The sequence below is a fragment of the Solanum dulcamara genome, chromosome 10 (genome assembly GCF_947179165.1).
Source record: "Solanum dulcamara chromosome 10, daSolDulc1.2, whole genome shotgun sequence".
Classification (NCBI taxonomy): domain Eukaryota; kingdom Viridiplantae; phylum Streptophyta; class Magnoliopsida; order Solanales; family Solanaceae; genus Solanum; species Solanum dulcamara.
In genome coordinates, this window is record NC_077246.1 from 24,568,042 (window position 1) to 24,591,110 (window position 23,069).

General features: G+C 33.4%; 1 protein-coding gene across 3 annotated transcripts; it reads right to left on the minus strand.

Annotated features, from left to right (window-relative positions):
* Nucleotides 1–1,846: 1,846 nt before the first annotated feature.
* LOC129870431 (pentatricopeptide repeat-containing protein At2g37230) lies at nt 1,847–6,078 on the minus strand. 3 transcript variants are annotated; one of them, XM_055945223.1, is made up of 2 exons: nt 3,670–6,078; nt 1,847–2,183 (listed from the first exon to the last, which is right to left on the minus strand). In XM_055945223.1, exon 1 carries the CDS (start codon nt 5,890–5,892, stop codon nt 3,697–3,699), a length of 2,196 nt encoding a protein of 731 aa, XP_055801198.1. In that variant the 5' UTR covers nt 5,893–6,078; the 3' UTR covers nt 1,847–2,183; nt 3,670–3,696. The 3 variants fall into 3 exon arrangements, with proteins under 3 accessions (XP_055801198.1, XP_055801197.1, XP_055801199.1); XM_055945222.1 differs by having other exon boundaries at nt 1,847–2,364; XM_055945224.1 differs by having other exon boundaries at nt 1,847–2,435.
* Nucleotides 6,079–23,069: the final 16,991 nt, after the last annotated feature.

The following is a 23,069-nucleotide window of genomic DNA, read 5'->3' on the forward strand; positions in this document are numbered from 1 at the left end:
ATAGTTTTCTTTGAGTTCTCTGGTTACGCTAGATTTTGATAAAAGAAAGGGGGCCTAGCAATACAAGAGCATTTTCCAAGCATAAAATCACGAAACCGACCCAAAAAGGGGGTGAGACTTGTCATTCTCCGCTTGCAAGTCAAGATTTTCAAGAGAATCTTTCACGATGAAAGAGAAAGAGGACAAGGTCCTTTTCCCAGGAATTGACTCTTTGATTAGAGACCGTTCACTCACTTCGCTCCGCACAATTGTGTTGCGGCGTCACAAGTGGTGTTGTGGCGTCTCATGAATTTTGGCCTCATTCTTCGCTCCACTTGATCACCAACGTGTTGTAGGCTTACCTTTGTTTCTCCTCAAGGGTTCACAAGGCACAAGGCCTCTTTCTTAATGAAATAGCTTGTGAGGCTTGTAACTCCTTGGCTCTGCTTCAAGTGAATGTCCTTGTATGAGTTGTACCTTTTGATATCGTATCATCGTCGGTAACTTGAAATTACATCATGTCTTATCTAATCAGTTCTTTTCAATATATTTTCGGCTTCCTCTACCTCTCCTTGTACCCACTATGAGCCCGTTTGGATTGGCTTTAAGTTGGTCAAAACCAACTTAAAGCCCCTTTTTAGCTTTTGGACGTGTTTGCCTAATGCTGACTTTAAGTCATAAAGTTCTTAAAGTCAGTCAGAAATGAAAAGTTAGGATTTCTAACTTTTTTTTCCAAAGTGCTTAAAGTCATTTTCTTTGACTATAGAAATTACTTTTATATCCTTTATATTTTAACTAAATTCTCAAACTACTTTTTTTTATTCTTTTAACCCTAAAATTCACATCATAAGCACTTTTATCCAAACACTCAACTGCTTATTTATAAAAATAACTTTCAGCACTTCAAAGTTCTAAAAGCACTTTATACATAAAAGTTACTTTTTTTAAGCCTATCCAAACGGGCTCTATATCCAACCTATCACACCTCCTCACTGGTACATTTGTGCATCTCCTCTTCATATGTCCAAACCATCTCAGTCTCGCTTTTCTTATCTATCTAGATATTTTAGATGGAATAAGATGTCTTACAAATAGAACCAGCAAAATAAAGAGTAGTGCTCCACAAACTAGGGATGGGAATGGAGCGGGGCAGGTTGAGCTCAATCCGCAAATTTTTTAAATTGCCCTGCCCCGCATAATTTTTTTCTTTTTTAATTGAGTTTAATATGAAAAATAAAATTCATAAATCTTTTTTCATTTTTTGCTGATTAACATCTCAACAACTAATTAATTATTTCTAGTTAACATTTCAACAATTATTTTTTAATCGCTAATTCACTCTAATTAACATTTGTCTAATTCAATTTTTTTTTAAAAAAAGTTAAAATTAAAGTCAAAGTTTAATATAAAACATTTATATTTTTTATTCTTACTAATTACAAAGATTTAATTTTCTTCGGATTCCTATTTGATACCTTAAACCCGCAACCCGCCCTGCATTAATTTTGATAATAATTACTTCAACCCGCCCGCATCACCCCGCCTCGCATAACTCTAAACCCATGTCCGTACCCACCCCGCCCCACTGCCATCCCTACCACAAACAACCTAACTGCAGGGGTTTCGAAACAAATTTGCAAGGCTCAAGAGTCATTTCGAAGCTCAAACTTGAATTATTATAATTTTTGGCAACGAAATTGTTTTCAAGAGCTACTCAATTGCAACAACTTAACGTTTGATTGTTGTAACAGATAGTCTAAAATTTGTTTTATCTATCATATTATCAGACACTTAGAAACTGCAATTACTCTTCTGCTTCAGAAGCATGAAAACGACTCTTCGCTAATGCCCAGATGAGATGGGAGAATTATCTTGTACTGGTTGAGTAGAAGTTTTCACTTCTGAACAAAAATTGTTATAAAGCATTTGCTATACAGGCCTGGAAATTGAGGCTGGCCCCCTAATAAGTCAATTTATAACAAAAGCTCACTTGCTACACGACACACTACCAAGTATTCTGTCATACTTCAACATGTTATGCAAGCCAATGTGACACATTTAACTAAGCCATACATATACCCATTGATAATATCTTTTTTGCATAATCCACCTGGACTATCTATGAGTGAGAGCATATCACCCGCCAGCATTCATAAAGTTCTCCCTTGGACCATCCAGGATTGTTCCATCGTTAGCATAACTAACTGAAATGAGATGAAGGATGAAAACTACAGTAAACAAATGTTCTGGAAAGAAATAATTGAGTAGACAAGCGCAACAGAAAAGACTCCCACAATCCCTAGTTGCTGAAGCTAATGATTGGGCAGAGAGGAGCGTCTTTCTTTTAGCTATAGAGAACCTGACCATGATCATGTAGTGTCAAATCTGTAACAACAGCAACCGATTTTGGAGGCCTTTAGTTTGAGCTAAGTAACATGAGGCAAAAGATAACCTAACTGTGAACACACCAAAAATTATGTCATGCTTCATACTACATAAAATTGCTGTTAACAATCTTCAGAACAAATGATGACACGTGTCAAATAAATAACTTGGCTCATTTCATAAACAAAATGTGATGCTTAGTTGTCCATTCAGGTTCAGTTCATTTGCTGCTATCTAACAGGTATATGCAGTTAGCCAGTAAAAAGAGATCAAACCATCAACAAGATGTCTTTCTTTTCTTTTTTTCCTCTTATTTTTTGTTGAATCTTTTCTTTTTCCTCTTCTTCTCTTTTTAGCAAAGCATCTTAGTGCAATCTTCACATAGATACTTACCATCATTAGACATGGAAGGAGACAACAGAATAATTCAGATTTTAAATGCCACAGGATAAAGGTCTACAACTCATCTCATGGGAGACAGACAAGATAAGAGCAAGGAAATTGATGTTCAACAGGGATGGCAAGAGAATAGTGATTGAAAAATACAAGGAAGATCATCATACATAAAAAGAAAGAGAATAAATACACAAAGGGCGTGAACTTCAAACATAGGAAAGAACCATTTACAATGATGGCAAAGAAGCTAATGGTAATAGAGAGTAATTCTATCTTTTATTTTTTGTAGAACGTAAGTCATTATGTTCAATGTATAGTGTGGATGGGCTAGACATTCAAAAGAATGGAGTAAATGTACACCAACTGTATATGAAATCCTGTTGATCCTTTTTTCACTGACCAGAAAAGGCAAAAATAACTAGATCTGTACAATTTCTGTCGAGCACAGCAGGTCACTGGACAAAAACAGGGGAAATGCGAAGATATTTTTCTTTCACCATAGCATCAACTTCTTCCATATAATTGAAAATGTAACAAACACATCATTTAGTATAATATTGAAAGATGGGAAAAAACAAAAAAAATTATGTTATATTCACTAAAGCAAGCTATAAAGAATAAATCGAACAAAGGCCACTCATGAAAGTTAAACAAATTGATGGCTCATCAGATTGTAGATGTCATTAGACCTCAAACCACATACCCTATGTATTTTCTAGATAGCTTATGGTTATAGGCAATTGCACATCTAAAAGATAAATTCCTACATAAAGATATAATATCTGAATTCAAAATGCAAAAGCTTAAAAAAGGGAAAATGTCAAATGGCTTCTCATATTATTCTGCTACAAAACAAAATTTCTGTCATCATCTTTCAGAAATGTCAAAATGTGATTCAGAAATTCTAACCTGTAACCTACAGAAAAATTACACGAATCAGGTAGCAATGGCAGTCTTTTTCTTCCCTTTCTTGCTGTCAAGTGTTGTTTCCTTTCCGAGTATCATTCTTCTTAAAATATCTGCTTGCTTTGTGTTTCCCTCATCATTGAGGCTCTTAATTAACTCTTCACAACTCTTGTGATCTGTAACTCCTCCTGTTTCCATCATCTTGCACAAAATAGAATAGGCATTAAGTGTCTTCCCAGCAGCTACAAGAGAATCCAGCACCTTATCATAGCTTGAAAAATCTATGTTACAATTTCTCTCTAAAACGAAATCTAACAGCTTTAGAGCAGCAGTAGTCTTTCCTTTCTCGCATAGAACCAACAAGAGACCATCAAGATCAGGTGAGAGACTGTTGTGCAACAACAATTCAATTCTTCCAAGGGCCTCCTCAACATGGCCCCTCATGAGAAGGGCTTCCAAGATGGTAGAAATTAAATCCATGTGTTCTTTCACTCCCTTCTCCAACATGATTTTCATCACTCGACTTGCTGTTTGAACCCTTCCATCTCCCATCAGGCTCTCCATCACAGATCTATACAACATTGAGTCTGGGTCATGTCCATGTTCAAGCATATTGTCCAAAGCAGTTTTAGCATCAGCAGGCTCCCCTTTCTTCAGATAGCTCTCAACAAGTGACTTGTGAGCAATACTGTCAGAAAGAACCTTTCTTCTGCCCATAATCTTCAAAAGTTCAAAGGCCGAATCAGGAACCCCTTCTCTTGAGTGCCCACAGACAAGATTGTTAAACGCAACAGGATCTTGAACCCCAGTTTTCATCAACTGTCTAAGAAGAGTTTCAGCCTTGCCTGTCTGGCCATTATTGCATAGGTAATCAATAATCAGGTTATATGCACTTGGTTCCATAGATGAACTACTCTGTGGTCGCAGGACGATTTCTTTCTCAATAAGCTTATCTAGAAATTTGACAGCTCGGTCATAGATACCAGCCTTGCAAAAATTCTCAATTAGGACACCATAATGCCCAGCCTCAGTGGGAACACTTAACCTGATCATAGTTTTCAGAACATCAGCTGCAGCATCTAAATCACCTGCCTCACACTGTCCACAGATTAACCTTATGAAGATAGAGTTATCCTTGGGTGCAATATACTTCTCTTCCATCTCTTTCAAAATCATTCCAGCTTCAGACATTTTCTGAGCATCACAAAGACCAGGTAACAGTGTCGAATAAGTAATAGCATTTGGTTTAATACCAAAACTCTTCATCTCTTCAAACAATCTCAATGCATCATCTATTCGACCAACTGAAGTATATCCTTTAATCAGTGCCGTATAACTGATGACATTTGGCTCTATATTCCTTGCTTTCATTTCCACAAAGTACTTCTCCGCCTCTTCTATTTTCTTAACCCGGTTATAGCCATTAATCATCGTATTATAAGTTACTACATCAGGCATAATCTCCTTACTCTTCATATCCTCAAAGAACCTAATTGCAGTATCCACCTTTGACGATAAAAAGAAGCCCCAAATCAAAAGATTATATGTATGTCCAGTGGGTTCAATACCCTGATTAACCATCTTATTGAAGTACCTCTTGGCCATCATATATCGTCCTCGACGGGTTATCACATTAAACAAAGCATTATAAGATTTAACAGTCCTTTCAACACCTAACTCTTCCATTTTCTGAAACAACTTGACACTCTCTTGAACTATCCCAGCTTTACCATAACTATCAATCATCAAAACCCATAAATCCTCATCCCAATCAACACCCTTATTAGGCATATCAAGAAGTATACACCTAGCATGATTAAGCTTTTCAGCTCTACCAAGAATTTGAATAATCTTGAAATGGGTTTCTCTATCATGCCTAAAAACACCAGATCTTTCAACCCATCTGAAGAACTGCAAGGCATGTTCAGAATTTTTGGCACTGTGTAACACATTGTAAACAAGTTCATGATCGAAGGAAGGAACAATATTTCTAATGGAATTCTGTAGACGTGTAGTCCAGGCTCGAGTAGACATCATTCTGCAAATGAGATCTTCTATTTTTTCTTGGGGTTTAGGATTGTTACCTGTTGGAATTCGATCATGGTTGTTGAGGGATTCAAAGCAGTAGTAGAAGGATGTTGATCTTAAGCATAGTGGGGTCGGCGAAATAGTGAGAAGCTTCTTCGGGTTGAAAATGGCTGCTCTTGATGCACAAAAAGAAGCCATTTTTTTTCCAATTTCGTGTTTGTGCGATCTGTAAAATGTACAAGAAACTAAACCTTCGGTATCATGTATAGAGATGTGGGGGGGAGGCTGCAGGGTTTAGGGTTTTCGAACCGTGTCGAACAATATACTTACTTTACATCTTTATTTTGCTTCATTTATGCCTCAATTCTTCGCATATATTTTTTTTAAGGAAGAATTAGTTTTTCTTTTTCACATTAGGAATTCTTTACGATTCACTCATATCCCCTACGTTACAGAAAATGTCATAAATATTTCATTATCTATAGGAATAGGTCTAATAATTATGCACTTATCTATTTTTATCCTTTAAATATTTAAAATAATTTTAAATTTGGTTTTTTAATTATATACTTATTGATTTTAATTCATTAACTATACACTTATCAATTTTAGACTCTTAAATATACAGTTACTGATTTTAGTCATTTAAGTATTCAAAAACTTATCAAATTTGGTTTATGTCCATTTTTTTATATAAATAGCTTATGTTTATATTAATAGAATTCATGTCTCCGTGAAGGAAATTTGTTTAACTTTTTAGAAGTTGAAATTTATAAAATAATAGATTTGTAATTTTTTTTAGACCTTATTAAAGTCATTAGCAGCAATAATATGTTTTATTTTATCCTCCATTGAATAAAATTATGATTTATATTTTCTTTTCTCACGAATTTTATTTTGAATCATTAAAGTTAAGATTTTGTTCATAAGAGTAATTTGAAAAAAAAATAGTAAAACAGAGAAAAACAACCGGAAAAATGGGTTAAAGATATAGTTTTATGGAGGCATGGATTATGTTAATATAAACTTAAGTTATTTGTATACAATAGGGAGGGACCATAACTAATAAGTTTTTGAATATTTAAAGGACTAAAATCAGTAACTATATAGTTAAGGAACTAAAATTGATAACTATATAATTAAGAATCAATTTTTGAATACTTAAAATATAAAATTGATAAGTATATAATTAAATGACCATTTTTAGACCTAGTCCTATAGATAAGGGACTATGGCATTTTTCTCCTACATTTTTCTTAAGAATAAAGGCCACTAGGTTGTGGGCCTAGGGGCTATTTTATTAGAGAAAATTATCCATTTACACATGTTATATTACCATATTTACTAATACTCCTTACTAGTTGAAAAATTATCAAAAATTTCTCTTTTTTTTAACTCTCTCACTCTTTCACTGATACATCACTTTTACCTTATATCAGTTATCCTAAATTCACGCATATTCTTCAGCCTCATCGGCGGAAGTTTTTTTTCCCAATTTTAGTCCATCTATTACTCAATTTCAAGCTTCTAAGTAAGGTATATTCAAGTTTTTCCTTCACTGGTATCTCACCTCCTTCAATTTCCTCTATTTTTTCTGTAATTTTTTGTTTTTTTTACTCATATTGTTCACTGATACACATGGAATCTGCTCCATCTTCTAGTGTTGGTCTCACTCAATTGAATAAAAATCAAGAAATTCTTGTTTCACCGGACGAGGTTAGATCCAAACATCGTAATGATCAATCAGTGATGGATAAGCTACGTGAGAAATTGAAGTCGAAATCTCAAGTTCAACATGCACCCCAAATAAGCCGACAACAAGATTGAAGGGGTTACAACACGCCCTAATCTCCCAAAGGTATGAGTTCATATAAGATGTGTTTTTTTCTAAATGTCATTTTTTTCTGAAGATTTACTGTTTCTGATACATATAATTTTATGTATCAGATTCGTATGTATCAACCTTTAATGCTTCTGATACATTGTGTTTTTGTATCAAATTCTTATGTATCAGGATTTACTGCTTCTGATACATCTTGTTTATGTATCAGATTCTCATGTATCAAGCTTTAATGCTTCTAATACATCGTGTTTATATTAATTTTTTTAAATGTCATTTTTCTGAAGATTTACTGCTTCTGATACATCTAGTTTATATATCAGATTCTTATGTATCAAGTTTAAATAATTGTGATACATCATGTTTTTATATCGGATTCTCATGTATCAAGCTTTACTGCTCTTGATACATCTTGTTTATGTATCAGATTCTCATGTATCAAGCTATAATGCTTCTGATATATCCTGTTTATGTATCAAGATTAAGTTGTATTTAATCAGTTTCCATGTCATTATAGGGAATGAAGTATGTCATCAAGAAGATCCCTTCCCACTCCTTGAGATTCGGCACTGCATACGCGACTAATTTTATTAATGATTTCAAATCATCAATAGGTGATGAAGCTATATAGTTATTTAGGCAAATCAAATTTGGTCACTACCTAGATATGCCACAGTGCAATTTTCAAGGGCAAATCATCAAATGCCTCTTACTTCTTGAGGTAGAGCAAACAAACAAAGAGAAATTGCACATTTGTCATATGCAGGGTAATATACTCTGATTCACAATAAAGGAATTTGCTATTATTATTGGTTTGCGATGTATCGATAATATCAATGATTTTAGGTACCCAGATGCACCAACAAGTAAATTATTGTCTAGATATTTTCCTGGTGCAAAAAATAGGGTCAACAAAGCACGTTTCGTTCAGCATTTTCTGGTTGGAGGATGAGAAACAAATGAAGACGCTGTTCAGATGGTCATTCTCTACTTCATCCACACTTTTGTTTTTTCTCAACTAGGTGATTCACTTATTTCTGTTGATGATTTTAAGATGGTAGAGGATGGTAGGTATGAGCAATACCCATGGGGGAAAATAACATTTTTCAATTTGATAAAAGAAATGAGGCAGGAGTTTTCAAATGCCAAACAAATGTATCAATTGGGCGGCATGCCATACGCTCTGAATGCATAGATCTACGAATGTGCATCTCAGGTGCCTTCTGAAATTATTGTAGGAGTGGCTAATAAAATTTCCAAAATTCTTAATTGGCGTGTTGTTACCGTCAAGCCAAAATTTGAGATCTTCATGTCTACCATATTCAGTGAGGTATATGCCCTGAAGATTATTCGTTTATGCACTAACTCATTATACATAACATCTAAGATACATTTTATATTTCTAACCTTGATACAATAGTATTTATTAATTTATTTTCTGATTAGCAACAAATCTTTTTTGCAGTATCCATGCTCCAACATTGTGCCATCTCAATATGAAATAGAATCTATTGTCATTCCTGACACTGAACATCAATCTGAAGCTGCTACATCAGCTGCCAAGGTCAATTTTACAGAACCTCAAGAAGTCCCCGGATTTGAGGACTTTTCAACAAAACCACCCACAGAATTATTAAAAAGATCCAGTCATGTTGCTGATACATCTTCTCCACCTCCTCCCAAAAAAATGAAGACTACCCGTGCTAAAGAACCAATTCAAGTAGAAACAAATAACATGCATAAGGATGTCATACCACCAAATCCAGCAGAAAAGCATGTTTCTACTGATATAGAACCAACGACAAAGTCAGTGGTAGGCGATGAATCTTTCGGTAATTCGGAGCAAATTATTCATATGTAATTCAAAGCATTAAAGAAGTACATAAAGAAGTCTCTAAAGAAATACGTAAGTTATTACTATAAGAAGTATCTCACACAATATACATTTAATAAGTTGATACATTCTGATTTTTTATATTATTGTATTAAGGTTGACCGGAAGTTCAAACGATTAGAGAATAAAATTGATTCAAATCATATTGATCTTTTGAAAGCCATCGACAATATAGTGCACCACATGACTGCACATCATCTTAAATTAAAAAAGATGATTTTGTTCAACCACTTCATGTGGTGGAACAACATAAAGCACCTATTGTATTAGAGGAGCACAATGATCCAAATAAATCTGACCTCCCTTCAAAATGACCAATCTCATGTCCAGGAAGATATTAAGGTAGATACATCACGTAATTATTGATATTTATATTTTGATATACTTTTAAACTACTGGATACATTTCATTTTCATATATCAGATATTTAATTTTATTTGTGATTGTCATATATCATAAGTAAATGTTATTATGTTTGAAGAAAGATGAACCATCCAACGTGATACAACAGGTGGATGATGTATCAGAACAAAATATTTTATCAGATGAACCAGAACAATTTAAATAGCATATTTCTACTGATACATTAAAGGTAATGTATCAAAACACAACATTGTATTTGTTACATATATTTTGTATTTGCTAAACCTGTGATGATATATAGTTATTGATACATTCCATGCTCATATATCATAAGTAAATGTTATTATGTTTGCAGGAAGCTGAACCATCCAACACGATACAATAGGTAGATGATGTATCAGAACACAACATTGTATCAGATGCTGTAGAATTTTTTCAATAGCATATGTCAACTGATACATTAAAGGTAATGTACTCAAACCAAAGTTATTAAAGGTAATGTATCATTTCAACAGTCATTTTCTTAAATAATAGTTATTATTACATTTGTAGGAACCAAAAACATCCATTATTCCATCAAAATTAAAGGATGTATCAACACACCAAATGAAACTAGATAGAGTAGATCCTTTTCCTGTGTTTGTTGATTTGATAAATGATTGTGATATATTAAACATTAATAAGTTTAATACTGACGTTATACATTTCATTTAGAATAATGCCACGAAAGATGCAAGAGAGTCTGTTGGTAATATTGATAAAGTTGAAGAGCATGTTGAGCAGATTGATAAAAAAAATCAAATCAAGTGCATCGGTAATATGAATCAATTATATCTGATTCATTAAATTAAACAAATTTTAGTATACTAAATTCATTATGTTTTTATAATTATTCAAAATTAGGAATTCAATACTTCAACATCGATATCACCCGAAACTCTGGATGTGATAGATGCTCTAATATACAGACTTTCATTACCTGTCATGCCATTGAATGTTGTTAGTCATGAATAGATAGTTCAGGATGAATGTCTACTACGTGATAGCCAGCTACCCACCACTCTTCTATCAAAACCCAATCTATTGCCAGATGATGCGAAGATACCTCTTCCAAGAAGTAGGCTATCTTTTAAAATCTTACAATCGTCGTATCTAATAAAATTTGGGTCGAGTGAAAAGGGTAAAGAAAAAATGACATTAGTTAGGCATCAAACACACCCTTTTGAAGATTTTGGCATATGCTATCATCCCCTAACCGAGCTTATATGGGAATACTCCCAATGGATAGATAAAGGACTATTAAAATCGCATGCCAACAAGTAAGTATTATATTTAGAACTTATATCAACACAAGCTGTTTATTATATATGTTCTGTCATTTTAATATAAGTTTCCATTTAGAAAATCAAAGGAGGAACATTACAGATCCAAGTTCTCTTCATTCAGGTTTAATAAAATGGACTTTGTAGTGGCATTTCCTCAAGATAAGAACTGGTTCTACCTTATGTCACAGCCGGACAGATGCTAGAATGATGAGGTAATCATTTCTTCATAGAGCATCTGTTAGATGTCAGTCACAATTTCTGATACATAGATATTATATATCAGATACAACCAGTACATCAGTTTCTACCATGTTTAAAAACTATGTATCAGTTTGTATAACTAATACTTTCTTAAAATGTGTAGCACATCAATGTAATATTTTACTACCTTCGGAAGAAATTTAAGATGTAGTTGGTCCATCAGTATCAATACACAAGAACAAACTGTATTTTCAAAATTTTCATCGAATCTGCACACACACGATACTATCACATTCCACCTGACATATCTACCCAAGAAGATATGGAAAGGGCATCTGTTATAGCTCATCATGAGAGATCTGTGAAGAACATAATAAAAGGTTTCTCAATACCTGTCGGGTTTCCCTGGCATTTGATATATGAGGTATACATCCCGATAAATTGTGATAGGAATTTTCATTGGGTTCTTGCGGTGGTTATGTTGAAACAGAGGTTGATACGCATTTATGATTCATCACCTGGAAGAAGAACTAGCAACCCTTCCTTAGAGATTCAAAAGATAGCAGTAATGCTACCTACATACCTCCAAGATAGTGGTTTTTTTTAGAAGAATGAACTTACTGATTGGTCATCGCTTGATTTATACAAGGACAAATCAACTGGAAACATGCTTGAATCACATCACCCTTTTGCAGTTGAATACGTTAAAGGCATTGCGCAACAAGGAAGTGATAGCTTGTGAGTATTAATAAATATTCATATTTAAATTATTAATAGGTCAATTTTTTAAAAGTTGTGTATTCATTTCTTTGCAGGAATTGTGGTATTTTTCTGGCTATTTTTGCTGAATATCTTAGTGATGGAATTTCTATTCCAACTACTGGACTACAGCCGAATTCTTTCATTCAAGATATGGCGCACTACTGTGGAAATATGGTTGTCGGAAGGCCAATGATGATTATATTAGCGAAAACGATGATCCAAAAAAACCTAAGAGAGATTTCATCTCTGCTAGTCATGGAGAACCGATGGACGTCGAGTAATTTTTTTTTCATTTTATAGTAGTAGAGTGTATAATTATATTTTTGCACCAATAGTAAATATTTTTTTTCTCTATTCAGCAACTTAGCAGATTTTTAAGCTTTTTTCATATTTATGTATCATATTCTGATGTATCATACTTGAATGCTTCCGAGACATATTATTTATGTATCATATTATAATATATCAAGATTTAATAATTCTGATACATATATTTATGTATCAGAATCTCATATATCAAGCTTTATAGATTCTGATACATCTTGTTTATGTATCAGATTCTAATGTACCAAGATTTAATAATTCTGATACATCTACATTTATGTATCAGAATCTCATTTATCAAGCTTTATAGCTCCTGATACATCTACATTTATGTATCAGATTATAATGTATTAAGATTTAATGATTCTGATACATCTACATTTAATTTCAATACAATATGTTATGTATCAACCACAATACAGTTGAAAACTAATACAACAACATTCAAAGTATCAACCCTTAATACGTCGAATGGTTATGTATCTGCTATTCTCATGTATCAGATTCGAAATTACTATATCAATACCAAGTAAATTACAATGAAAATAATTACCAACCATCCATGTATCAACAACAACAACAACCCAGTGAAATCCCACATCGTGGGGTCTGGAAAGGGTAAAGTGTACGCAGACCTGACTTCTACCAATGTAGGACGGCTGTTTCCGAAAGACCCTTGGCTTAATAAAAGCATAGAAAAAAAGGTCAGACAAGAATATTAAAAGTAGGAAAGTAGATAACAGAAGAGTTTCAAATAATAGTATAATCAAAGCACCAAAAAATAGTAGATATCGTCAAATAATACCATAAATAACATAAGATAACATAACATACATAACATAAGTAACATAAATCAGAGTACAAGAAATTATAGTGCGTTAATACGCCTACGGATAAGGGGGAATAATGCCACTATGTACTAGCCTTCAACCCTGATATGTGTCTTCCACACCCTCCTATCTAAGGTCATGTCCTCGGTAAGTCGTAAATACGCCATGTCCTGTCTGATCACCTCTTCCCAATATTTCTTCGGCCTACCCCTACCTCTTCTGAAACCATCCATGGCCAACCTCTCACATCTCCGCACTAGTGCTTCTAGGACTCTTCTCTTCACATGTCCAAACCATCTCAGTCGCGTTTCACGCATCTTTTCTTCCACCGGGGCCACTCCTACCTTGTCTCGAATAGCCTTATTTCTAATTTTGTCGCTCCTGGTATGCCCACACATCTATCTCAACATTCTCATCTCAGCAACTTTCATCTTTTGCACGTGGGAGACCTTAACTGGCCAACACTCCGCCCCATATAACATAGCTGGTCTAACCACTACTTTGTAGAACTTGCCCTTAAGTCGTGGTGACACCTTCTTGTCACATAACACACCGGAGGCGAGCCTCCATTTCATCCATCCTACCCCAATACGATGTGTGACATCCATCCATGTATCAATTATTGATATTCAATTACTATTCTGGTTAATTGATATATATATCAAATACAACCCTACACTGTAAACAAAACTATGTAGATGTAAGGACATGATCCAAATAGAATGTATCCTAGGATAACAAAATATCATTTCTCTTTGGGAATGAAATTACAAGTCTTTTTGTTGTGGCTTTCATGGCCACAACGACTACAAGAATTTGTGCTTGTTCTTATCTTCTCAGTAGAGCACTTTTTTCTTCCTTTCTTTGGTCTTTCTGGCATCCTTTTGCATCTTGGTGGCAAGATGAATTCTTCAAAAAAAATTGGAATAGACCAATCTTTTTTATCTGGCATTGGAACCATTGACAATTCATAAGTATTTTCCAACGCCTCTGGCTTGTAGTAATCAGAACAGTATGGGTGCATGTCTATAATGTTCTTGCTCTTCAATACTGCAATTGCGTGTGGACATGATATCTCGTCTAGTTGAAACCTGCCACAATTGCATGTTTTTATTTCAAGACACACAATGTATCTTATACTTAATTGATAAACAGAATAAATATATTCTAATGAAGCAACAACCTGCAGAAAATAATTATCACAGGTATGTATCAGAACTGATGTATCAAATACAAAACTGATGTATCAGGAAATAATGATTACAGGAAATACAGAACTGATGTATCATATAGGTATGTATCAAGCAACTATGTATCAAGTAGATATCTACTTAAAAATAACTGGTGTGTACCTTCATTCTCGAACACTTGATTGTGTTTGATACTAGGATATCTTCGAATTTCCTACCTAAAGTATGTTTTGTATAAGCTTCTATTTCTCCATTTTTGCAGTTCCAAGCACCAAATAACATTTTCGTTTGCTCCAAAAAGTCAATTATAGGCAGCTCTTGTGTTTCAACAAGACATCCATTAATATATTCCGCGATGTTAGAAGTCATCATTCTCCCCCTGTTGATAGTTGCATGAACCCTTGACCACTTTTCGTACCCCACATTTTTCAAATACTCTGTCACTCGGTGATCAATTTTTTCAACTTTTTTTATTAATTTTTTGAATTCATCTTTTCGGTATGCCTTTGCCATCGAGTAAAAGAGGTCACTTAGTAAGCTTTGTTCCTCCTGTAGTTAGTACACACATTTTTCCATATATGTCATATGCATGCAAAGTGAGGGACATTGGGAAATACCATATTTACACACTTGATTATGCTTTTGTTCCTATCTGATACAACACACATATTGTCCCTCTCACCAAATGCATTTTTGAAGTTTTGGAAAAACCACGTCAATGATGAATTATTTTCTATGTCAACAACACCATACGCCAATGGCAATATGCAATTTAAAAAATTATTAACAATGATAACACAGTTATTAGAATTCATCAGATTCACAATAAATGTGTCAACTAAGATGATATACTGTTATTCAATACGCAATAGTATCAAATTTAATGCAATTTGAGTCAATAATCATAATTTCAATCATGCTTCATGCTAATAAGAAGAAATTAGAAGTACCCATAAAGAATTTATACTTGAAATCAAAGGAATTAGTTAGAGAGGGTTTTAGGCTCCATGGGTGGAAAGACCCATGGATGAAGAAACCCACATACCTTAGAGTGAAACTTTAAGAAATCTTGGTTCTTGATTTCTAATTAGGAGCCTTGAATCCTTTGAGTTTGATAGAAAAATTGGAGGAGATGATTTGAGAAAGAGGAGGGTGAAGTTTAGGATTTTTCGAAGGTAAAAGACTGAAAAATGACTCCCAAACATGTCCAAGCCCGTATATGTTTATTTAGGTAATTGTCCAAGATGCTCTTCCTAAAAAGATAATCTAAAAAATGGGTTCAGAACCCTACAGGCACTATAGTAGCACCCGGCGCCAGAGCCAAAATTAATGCAGCTAATTTTGGGCACTATAGTGGTGCCCGGCTCCAGAGCCAAAACTACTACAACTGATTTTGGGCGCTATAGTAGCATGTCGCGCTAGGCCTAAAATTACTGCAGTGATAGTTTCTACTAAAAAGGTTATAATGTTTTACTCCAAGTTCAAAATAAGACAACCTTGGTGGAGTTGGAAAGAAGACTCAAAGACCTTTAATATGATAGGTCATAAGACACTTAATTCGTTAGATACTAGGAGATATGAGCGTTTGAAGTTGACTCTATCTCAGACTCATACGAAGACTTAGCTACTGGAAATTCTTTGGACTTGGCTTGGTGTTAGAGATCTCTTATAAACCTAAAACAAATATAATATACTTTAAATACTTAGAAATTGATCCTAACTCATATATACAACTAGAAGTCACAAAGTTCGATTCTATACGCATGTGAAGAATTGTTCGGATCTTTGTGTAGAAATTTTTTGGGTGTTACAATCAACCTAAGTGTTGTGGCACTTCTATCAGTCTTTGTTCAAAATATATAAAGAATCTATTTCTTCATATTCACATACGCACACATAGTTTTATTTTTTTAATACTCTCACACATATATTCTCTTATAAATTGATGCCTCACACACATATGTATAGCAAAACAATGCCGTCATATAGAAGCTTTTGGAATATGATCTTACCGTCTTTTTTGACCAAATACTTCACCTCTATAAGATTTCATTATCATATAGAAACTTTATGCAATTTGATTTCAAATTTGCTAACTCTCCATCAACTTTGGTGCAACCATTTTTCACTTTTATATGGCTTAATTTAAATTCTAATACTCCCCCTCAAATTAAGCTTATCATTCCAAATTTCTCTTTGAGCATGTGGAATACATATGCTCTCATGGATTCGTGAATATGTCTGCCAACTGATCTTCTGTGCGATAATAGATTAACTCTATTGTCTCGTTCTTCACTTGCTCACGGATAAAATGATACTTTGTATCGACGTGCTTACTTCAACTGTGAAACACTAGATTCTTGCGAGTGATATAGTAGACTTGTTGTTGATATAAATTATGATCAGGTCTTCTTGTGTAAAAAGACAATATTTTTAAAAGATTGTTCAACCAAATTGCTTGATAGTTATATGCTACAGCGGCTATGTATTCTGCTTCACATATTGAAAGAGCAATAGTTTGTTATTTCTTCGATGACCATAAAAATGCTGCTGAGCCAAGATGAAATAAGTATCCATATGTACTTTTTCGATCATCTAAGTCTCTCCCATAATTACTGTTTGAGTAACCAACCAACTTCAAATTTTTGAAGTGTGTATAAAGGAGACCATGATCCACCGTATCTTTGATGTATCTCAAAATTCTCTTTATGGAAATTCAATGATCTTGTTTTTGCTACTCCATAATCGGCTAACCATTACAACTGCATACATAATACTTGATTGCGAGCTAGTCAAATACCTTAAACTTTCAATTACGCTTTTAAAGAAAATTGGATTAACTAGCTCGCTTATTAAGTGAACACTTAACTTCATGCCTAGTTTTATTGGAGTGGCTACAGGCTTACAATCTTGCATTCTGAACTTTTCCAGAATTTACTCCTCATTTTTTTTGAGACATAAATATGCCATCTCTCATTTATTTTATTTTGACTCCAAGAAAGTATGACATTTCACCAATGTCTGTCATTTCAAATTCTTTAGTCATAGCTTTTTAAAAGTTATTGAACATACCTGGATTGTTTTCAGTGAAAATCATATCATCCATATATAGACACACGATCATGATGCCACCGAACTTATTTTTCTTTGTATACAATGCATGCTCGTGTTTACTTTTCATGAATCCCTTCTTTTAAAAGTATTCATCAATTCTAATATTCCATGCCCACGGAGCTTGATTTAATCTATACAAAGCTTTCTTCTACGATAACCTTTGTCTTCATGTACTTGCTTTATATATTCAAGCGCCTGCTGGATATAAACTTCTTCTTTCAAGTAGCCATTTAGAAATGCTCACTTCACATCCATTTAATAAATCTTTCATTGATTTTGTTCTACAATTATTATGAGAAGCCTTACTATCAAGCCTTGCATCCGGAGCAAACACTTCATCATAAAATACTCCATATTTTTGTTTGTAGCCTTTTGCAATGAGTCTTTCTTTGTACTTGTTCACTTTTCCTTCTTTGTTGGCTTTTGTCTTGTACACTCATTTGACTCCAATAGGGTTATGTCATTCTGGAAAACTTGTTAGCTTTCATGTGTCATTACTTATGATGGCAATAATTTCTTCGTTCATTGCATTCTTCTATTTAATATCTTCTTTTGCATCTTCATATATTATTGAATTACACTTAGCCATCAAACAAAATAAGGAATAATTGAGATATGTCTCAATGGGCTCAGTATCATCATAAATTTCATGGAGACTTTGTGTCTTCGTGGGAGCTTCACTTGAGCTGTTGCTAATTAGTGATGCAGATGTTGAAAGAGTTATTGCAACATGAATTTGTGGTGGAATTTGTCCGTCACCTTATTCATTTTGATCAATAAAATCATCATCATCGTCATCACAAAAGAATAATCTTTCAACTTTCTTTTCTTCTTCGCTCCATTTCCAGTAATCAACTTCGTCAAACTCAACATCTCTTGAGTTGATGACCTTTTTAGTGAGGGGTTATACAACATGTAAGCTTTGCTTCTTTTATCATATTTAATAAAGATGCACTTTTCTCTTCTATCATCAAGCTTATGTCTTAATTGTTCAGGAACATGGGCCTATACTATACAACCAAGTATCTTGAGATGTCCAACTCCAGGCTTTTGACCACTCCATGCTTCATTTGGTGTCATATATTATACACTCTTCGTTGGACAATGATTCAATAAATAAATAGCACATTGAACAGATTCAGTGCATAAATTTCTTGATAAATACTTAGCTTTCACCATACTTCTTGCCATGTTGAGAATGGTACGATTCTTTCTTTTCGCAACTCCATTTTGTTGAGGTGTGTATCAAACAGTCAACTGATGAATAATCTCATGTTTTTTAACGAAATCTTCAAATAGATTTGCAGTGTATTCACCTTCTCTATCAAATTTGAGTATCTTTAGATAATACCCACTTTGTTTTTCCACCATCGCTTTAAAATCTTTAAATATTTCAAGAGTTTCTAATTTTCTTTAAGAATATATACCCTACTTTTTCTACTGAAATTTTCAATAAAAGTTAGGCAATACTTGTTTCCACCCAGTGATGGTATGTCGAACGGACCAGCTAAATCCGAGTGTACAATCTCAAGTGGTATTCTAGCTCTTCTGGACTTTCCAACTTCAAAACTTTGTTGGTGAGTTTTTCCTTTGATACAAGCTTCACACAATTGTTCATGTGAATTTATTTTTGGTAGATCGTTCACCATTTTTCTTTTGCTAATAGCTTTAGACAAGAAAATTCAAGATTTCCATATCTCAAGTGCCAAAGCCACGAATCATCTTTTATAGATGTCTTCATGCACTTTACATCACCGGACTCGATATTAATAGTGAACAGACGATTTCATATCATATTAACCTTTGGAAACAAATTCTCTATTTTTTTCTCAAGGTCATTGAGCAATCTTTTATCTGCACTTCATATCCTATTTCAGAAAGTTCGTCAAGGATGATGATGTTGCTTTTCAAAGCTGGTACATAGTAGACATCAGGAATAAATTTTTTATCTCCATTTTTCTAAGAAATTCTGATTTTGCTTTTTTTTTTTTAAAGAAACTTGTGATTCATCACCAAAGGTTACTTGACTATCATTAGATTCATCCAGTTCAGAAAACAACTCCTTTTGGCCTGACATATGGTTGTTGGCGCAACTATCTAAATACCAAATATTCTTCTTGAATTTTTCATCTCTCTTGTAGATGAACATCGGTCGGTGGAGAAGTAGACGAATGACGTTGGAGCAACATAGATCATGACTCATGAGGAAGGAGAAAAAATAAATAGCATTTTGACAATAGTTATGTAAGATGGTGGAAGTGAGAAACGGACAGATGGAGAGGAGAGACAACTTATTTTGATCTAGAGAAATTGAATTTGTTTTAGGATTTTTGGGGTCTTGGTAAATAAAAAATAAAATGAAAAGAAGATGTTCTGAACTGTTGGATTGAGTGAGATGTACGATTAGGATTAGAAAGGAAAAATTGGGTCGGGCTGTCCGATGGGTCTTGGGTTGGATCAATTGAAATTGAGTTCTCACAATTGAGCTCAATATATATATATATATAATCGATTTGGCTAAAATCTTGTTCGATTTCATTATCAACACTATTAGAGTCCTCTTGTAGTAAGAGATGTTGTATCTCTTTGAGGACTGATTCATTCAGATTGAGATTTTTAACTCTTTTGGCAAATTTGTAATACTTGGCAATATGATCAGGTTTGCCGCACCTATAACATTTGTCATCATTGGGGACCGGAAGAGCTGGTTGGTTAGCTGAACGTTGATGTTTTGGGGGAGAAGATTTTGATCGATGTCCATTATTTTATGAAAATATTTTTTATTTTTTTTAATAATAACAACGGAGTCTATCACTTTTATTAAAAAATAAATATAAATTATTCTTCAATAATTGTGACACAAAAATCTGTAAAAAATGCAACTAACAAAGAGGTTCTATCTGTCACTTTTGTGAAAAAATAAATATAAATTTTAAAATATAAAAAAAAGTGACGGACAACATTGCATTCATTGTTTGGAGCGACGCTATCCTTCATTTTTGGCTTAGCATTTTTAAAACTCTTTTTAGTAGTGGTTTATATCATGTACTCGTAATGGCTACCTCAATCATTTTATGTCATGATATCTTGTGGTTGAAATTTGTGTTGTAAAAAATATATTTTTTAAAAGTTTCCTGAGTTGGGGGGGTCTTCGGAGGGTAGGCTAGGACACTGGGGTTCGCCATAGCAAGGGTGATTTTGGCACAACTAGTCCGCTGTAGCAAACATGGTGACTGCTGCGGTGGACGATGCGAGACTAAAGGAACGTATTCTGAGATTATAATTATTGTACTCACCATTGTTGATTGACCTATGATACCTACTAAGTACATGTATTTCTCGTACTCATACTATTCTTGATGCACTCTTTTCTACAGATTATGTTTTGAGCATTAATGTCCCATTGATTTCTAGAGTCTGAGGGTTATATTTCTGTATTTTGATTTTTATAGTTTGGAGTTGGTTGGTTGAAAAGGGTTTGTATATACTATTTTAAAATTGTTCAAGGGTTAACAAGATGGAAAAATTACCTATCTACGCATCTCTATTTATCATATTTTCTATTATTCCCTACCATTTCAAAATATTTAAAAAATCCCTACTTTTACTAAATTCAATTCCATCGGATACATTGCTTCTCTCTCCTCCAAACCCACGTTTCCCTCTTCCTTTTTTCATCCCTCCAATTTCTTTCTATTTTCATTCCTACAATCTTAGCAGATAATTATAAGTTTGAAATTCAAATTAGTTCTTCTCCAGTCAATCTATATCAGCTTCCTCAATAGGTAGCTTTTCCTTTTCTTCAAATTACAATTTTTTTTGTCTATTCAAAGTCCTGATACATATGGATGATGCTCCTTCTTTTAGTATTGGTATTACCCAGTTAAATGTAGCTAACATTGATCATGTTTATGATTCTGATGGCGATGATTGGGCTGAAAACAGATCCGAACAAGTGCATGATTAATTACATCAATTAGAAGTCATGAATCTGAATGTTGGTAAGAAGAAGTCGAAGAAGAATGCGTCTTCTTCTTCTAAATTTATTGTGGAGAAAAAGGAGTAGCAAAGCTAGATCGGTAATTTTATGGAAAATTCCTTCTTTACCAAATGTTTGATTTTTAATGTATCTAGTGTTTTTTTAGTTTTTTAAATCATGTATAATCTGTATTTTTCAGCGTTATAATACATTATAACTTATAATGTAATGTATCGTGTTCAAATATTATATTTGATACATAACCCTAAGTTTTTGAATTATAAATTTTCATGTATCATGTGTATGGTTCTATACTAGATACATACTTCTTCAAATTTAAGTAAAATTTGGTACTAGATACATTCAACTAGTATCATTTACAAACTTAGGGTTATTTTTGATACATAACCCGTAGTCTGTATATCATGAAATTCTATATATGATGTGTATGGTTCTGTACTAGATACATAAATGCTATAAAATTAAGTACAAGTTAGTACCAGATATATTAAACTAGCATCATTCACAAACAATTCTTAATACATAATCCTAAGTCTGTCAATCATAAAATTATATGTATCATTTTTATGGTTCTGTACTTAATACATAACTGTTTTAAATATAAGTAAAAGTTTATAACAGATACATTCATCTAGTATCATTCACAAACCTAGTGTTATTTTTGATACATAACCTTAAGTCTGTGAATCATAAAATTATATATATCATGTGTATGGTTCTGTAACTGATACAAATCTAAGTACAATTTAGTACCAGATACATTTATCTAGTATCATTCACAAACCTAGGATTATTCTTGATACATAACCCTAGGTCTGTGGATCATAAAATCCTACGTATCATTTATATAATTTTGATACTTGATACATAACTGCTACAAATTTAAATACAAGTTTCATTAATGCAGGGTATGAAGTATGTGATAAAAAAAATTCTATCTTTTGGGATAGATTGGAGAAGAAAATTTAGGGAAACTGAAAAGAAAAAAAATGGATGAAGAAGAAAATTTATTACGATTTGAGATAGATTGGAAGAAGAAAATTTGAAATTTGAATCGTTTGAAGTTCCTAAAGTTTTGGGAGAGATTGATATCATTTTTTTTGCATAATTTGTGAAACTGACATTTATTACCTTTTTAAAAGTAACAGTCAAGTTGTCTAATGTATCACAATTAATGTATCCGGATGGCTCCTATGTATCCAGATATGACAAATTTGAAGGATTTTTTGTAAATTAAAAAAGGATAAAGATAAGATGTAATTTGCGCATTACACTATGGGATTTATGATCGAATCGATAAATCAATACCGATTCAATCCGAGCTCTTGGAATTGGAATAAATTCGACAGCAAATCGCGAAATCTTGGTGATCTTCTCTATCTAATGAATGGAGAGTCTTAAATAATTAAAGGGTCCTTCGATTTGGTTCGTATTCCGATAAAAACTTTATTTCTTAAAGGGATTAAATCCTTTCCCATGTAAGTTATACTAAAACGATCCCCGCAATCTCTTTGAAAAAAATATTATAGTTA

Coding starts and splice junctions, on each gene's coding strand:
- LOC129870431 (XM_055945223.1), bottom strand. CDS start 5,892: ATGGCTTCTTTTTGTGCATCAAGAGCAGCCATTTTCAACCCGAAGAAG.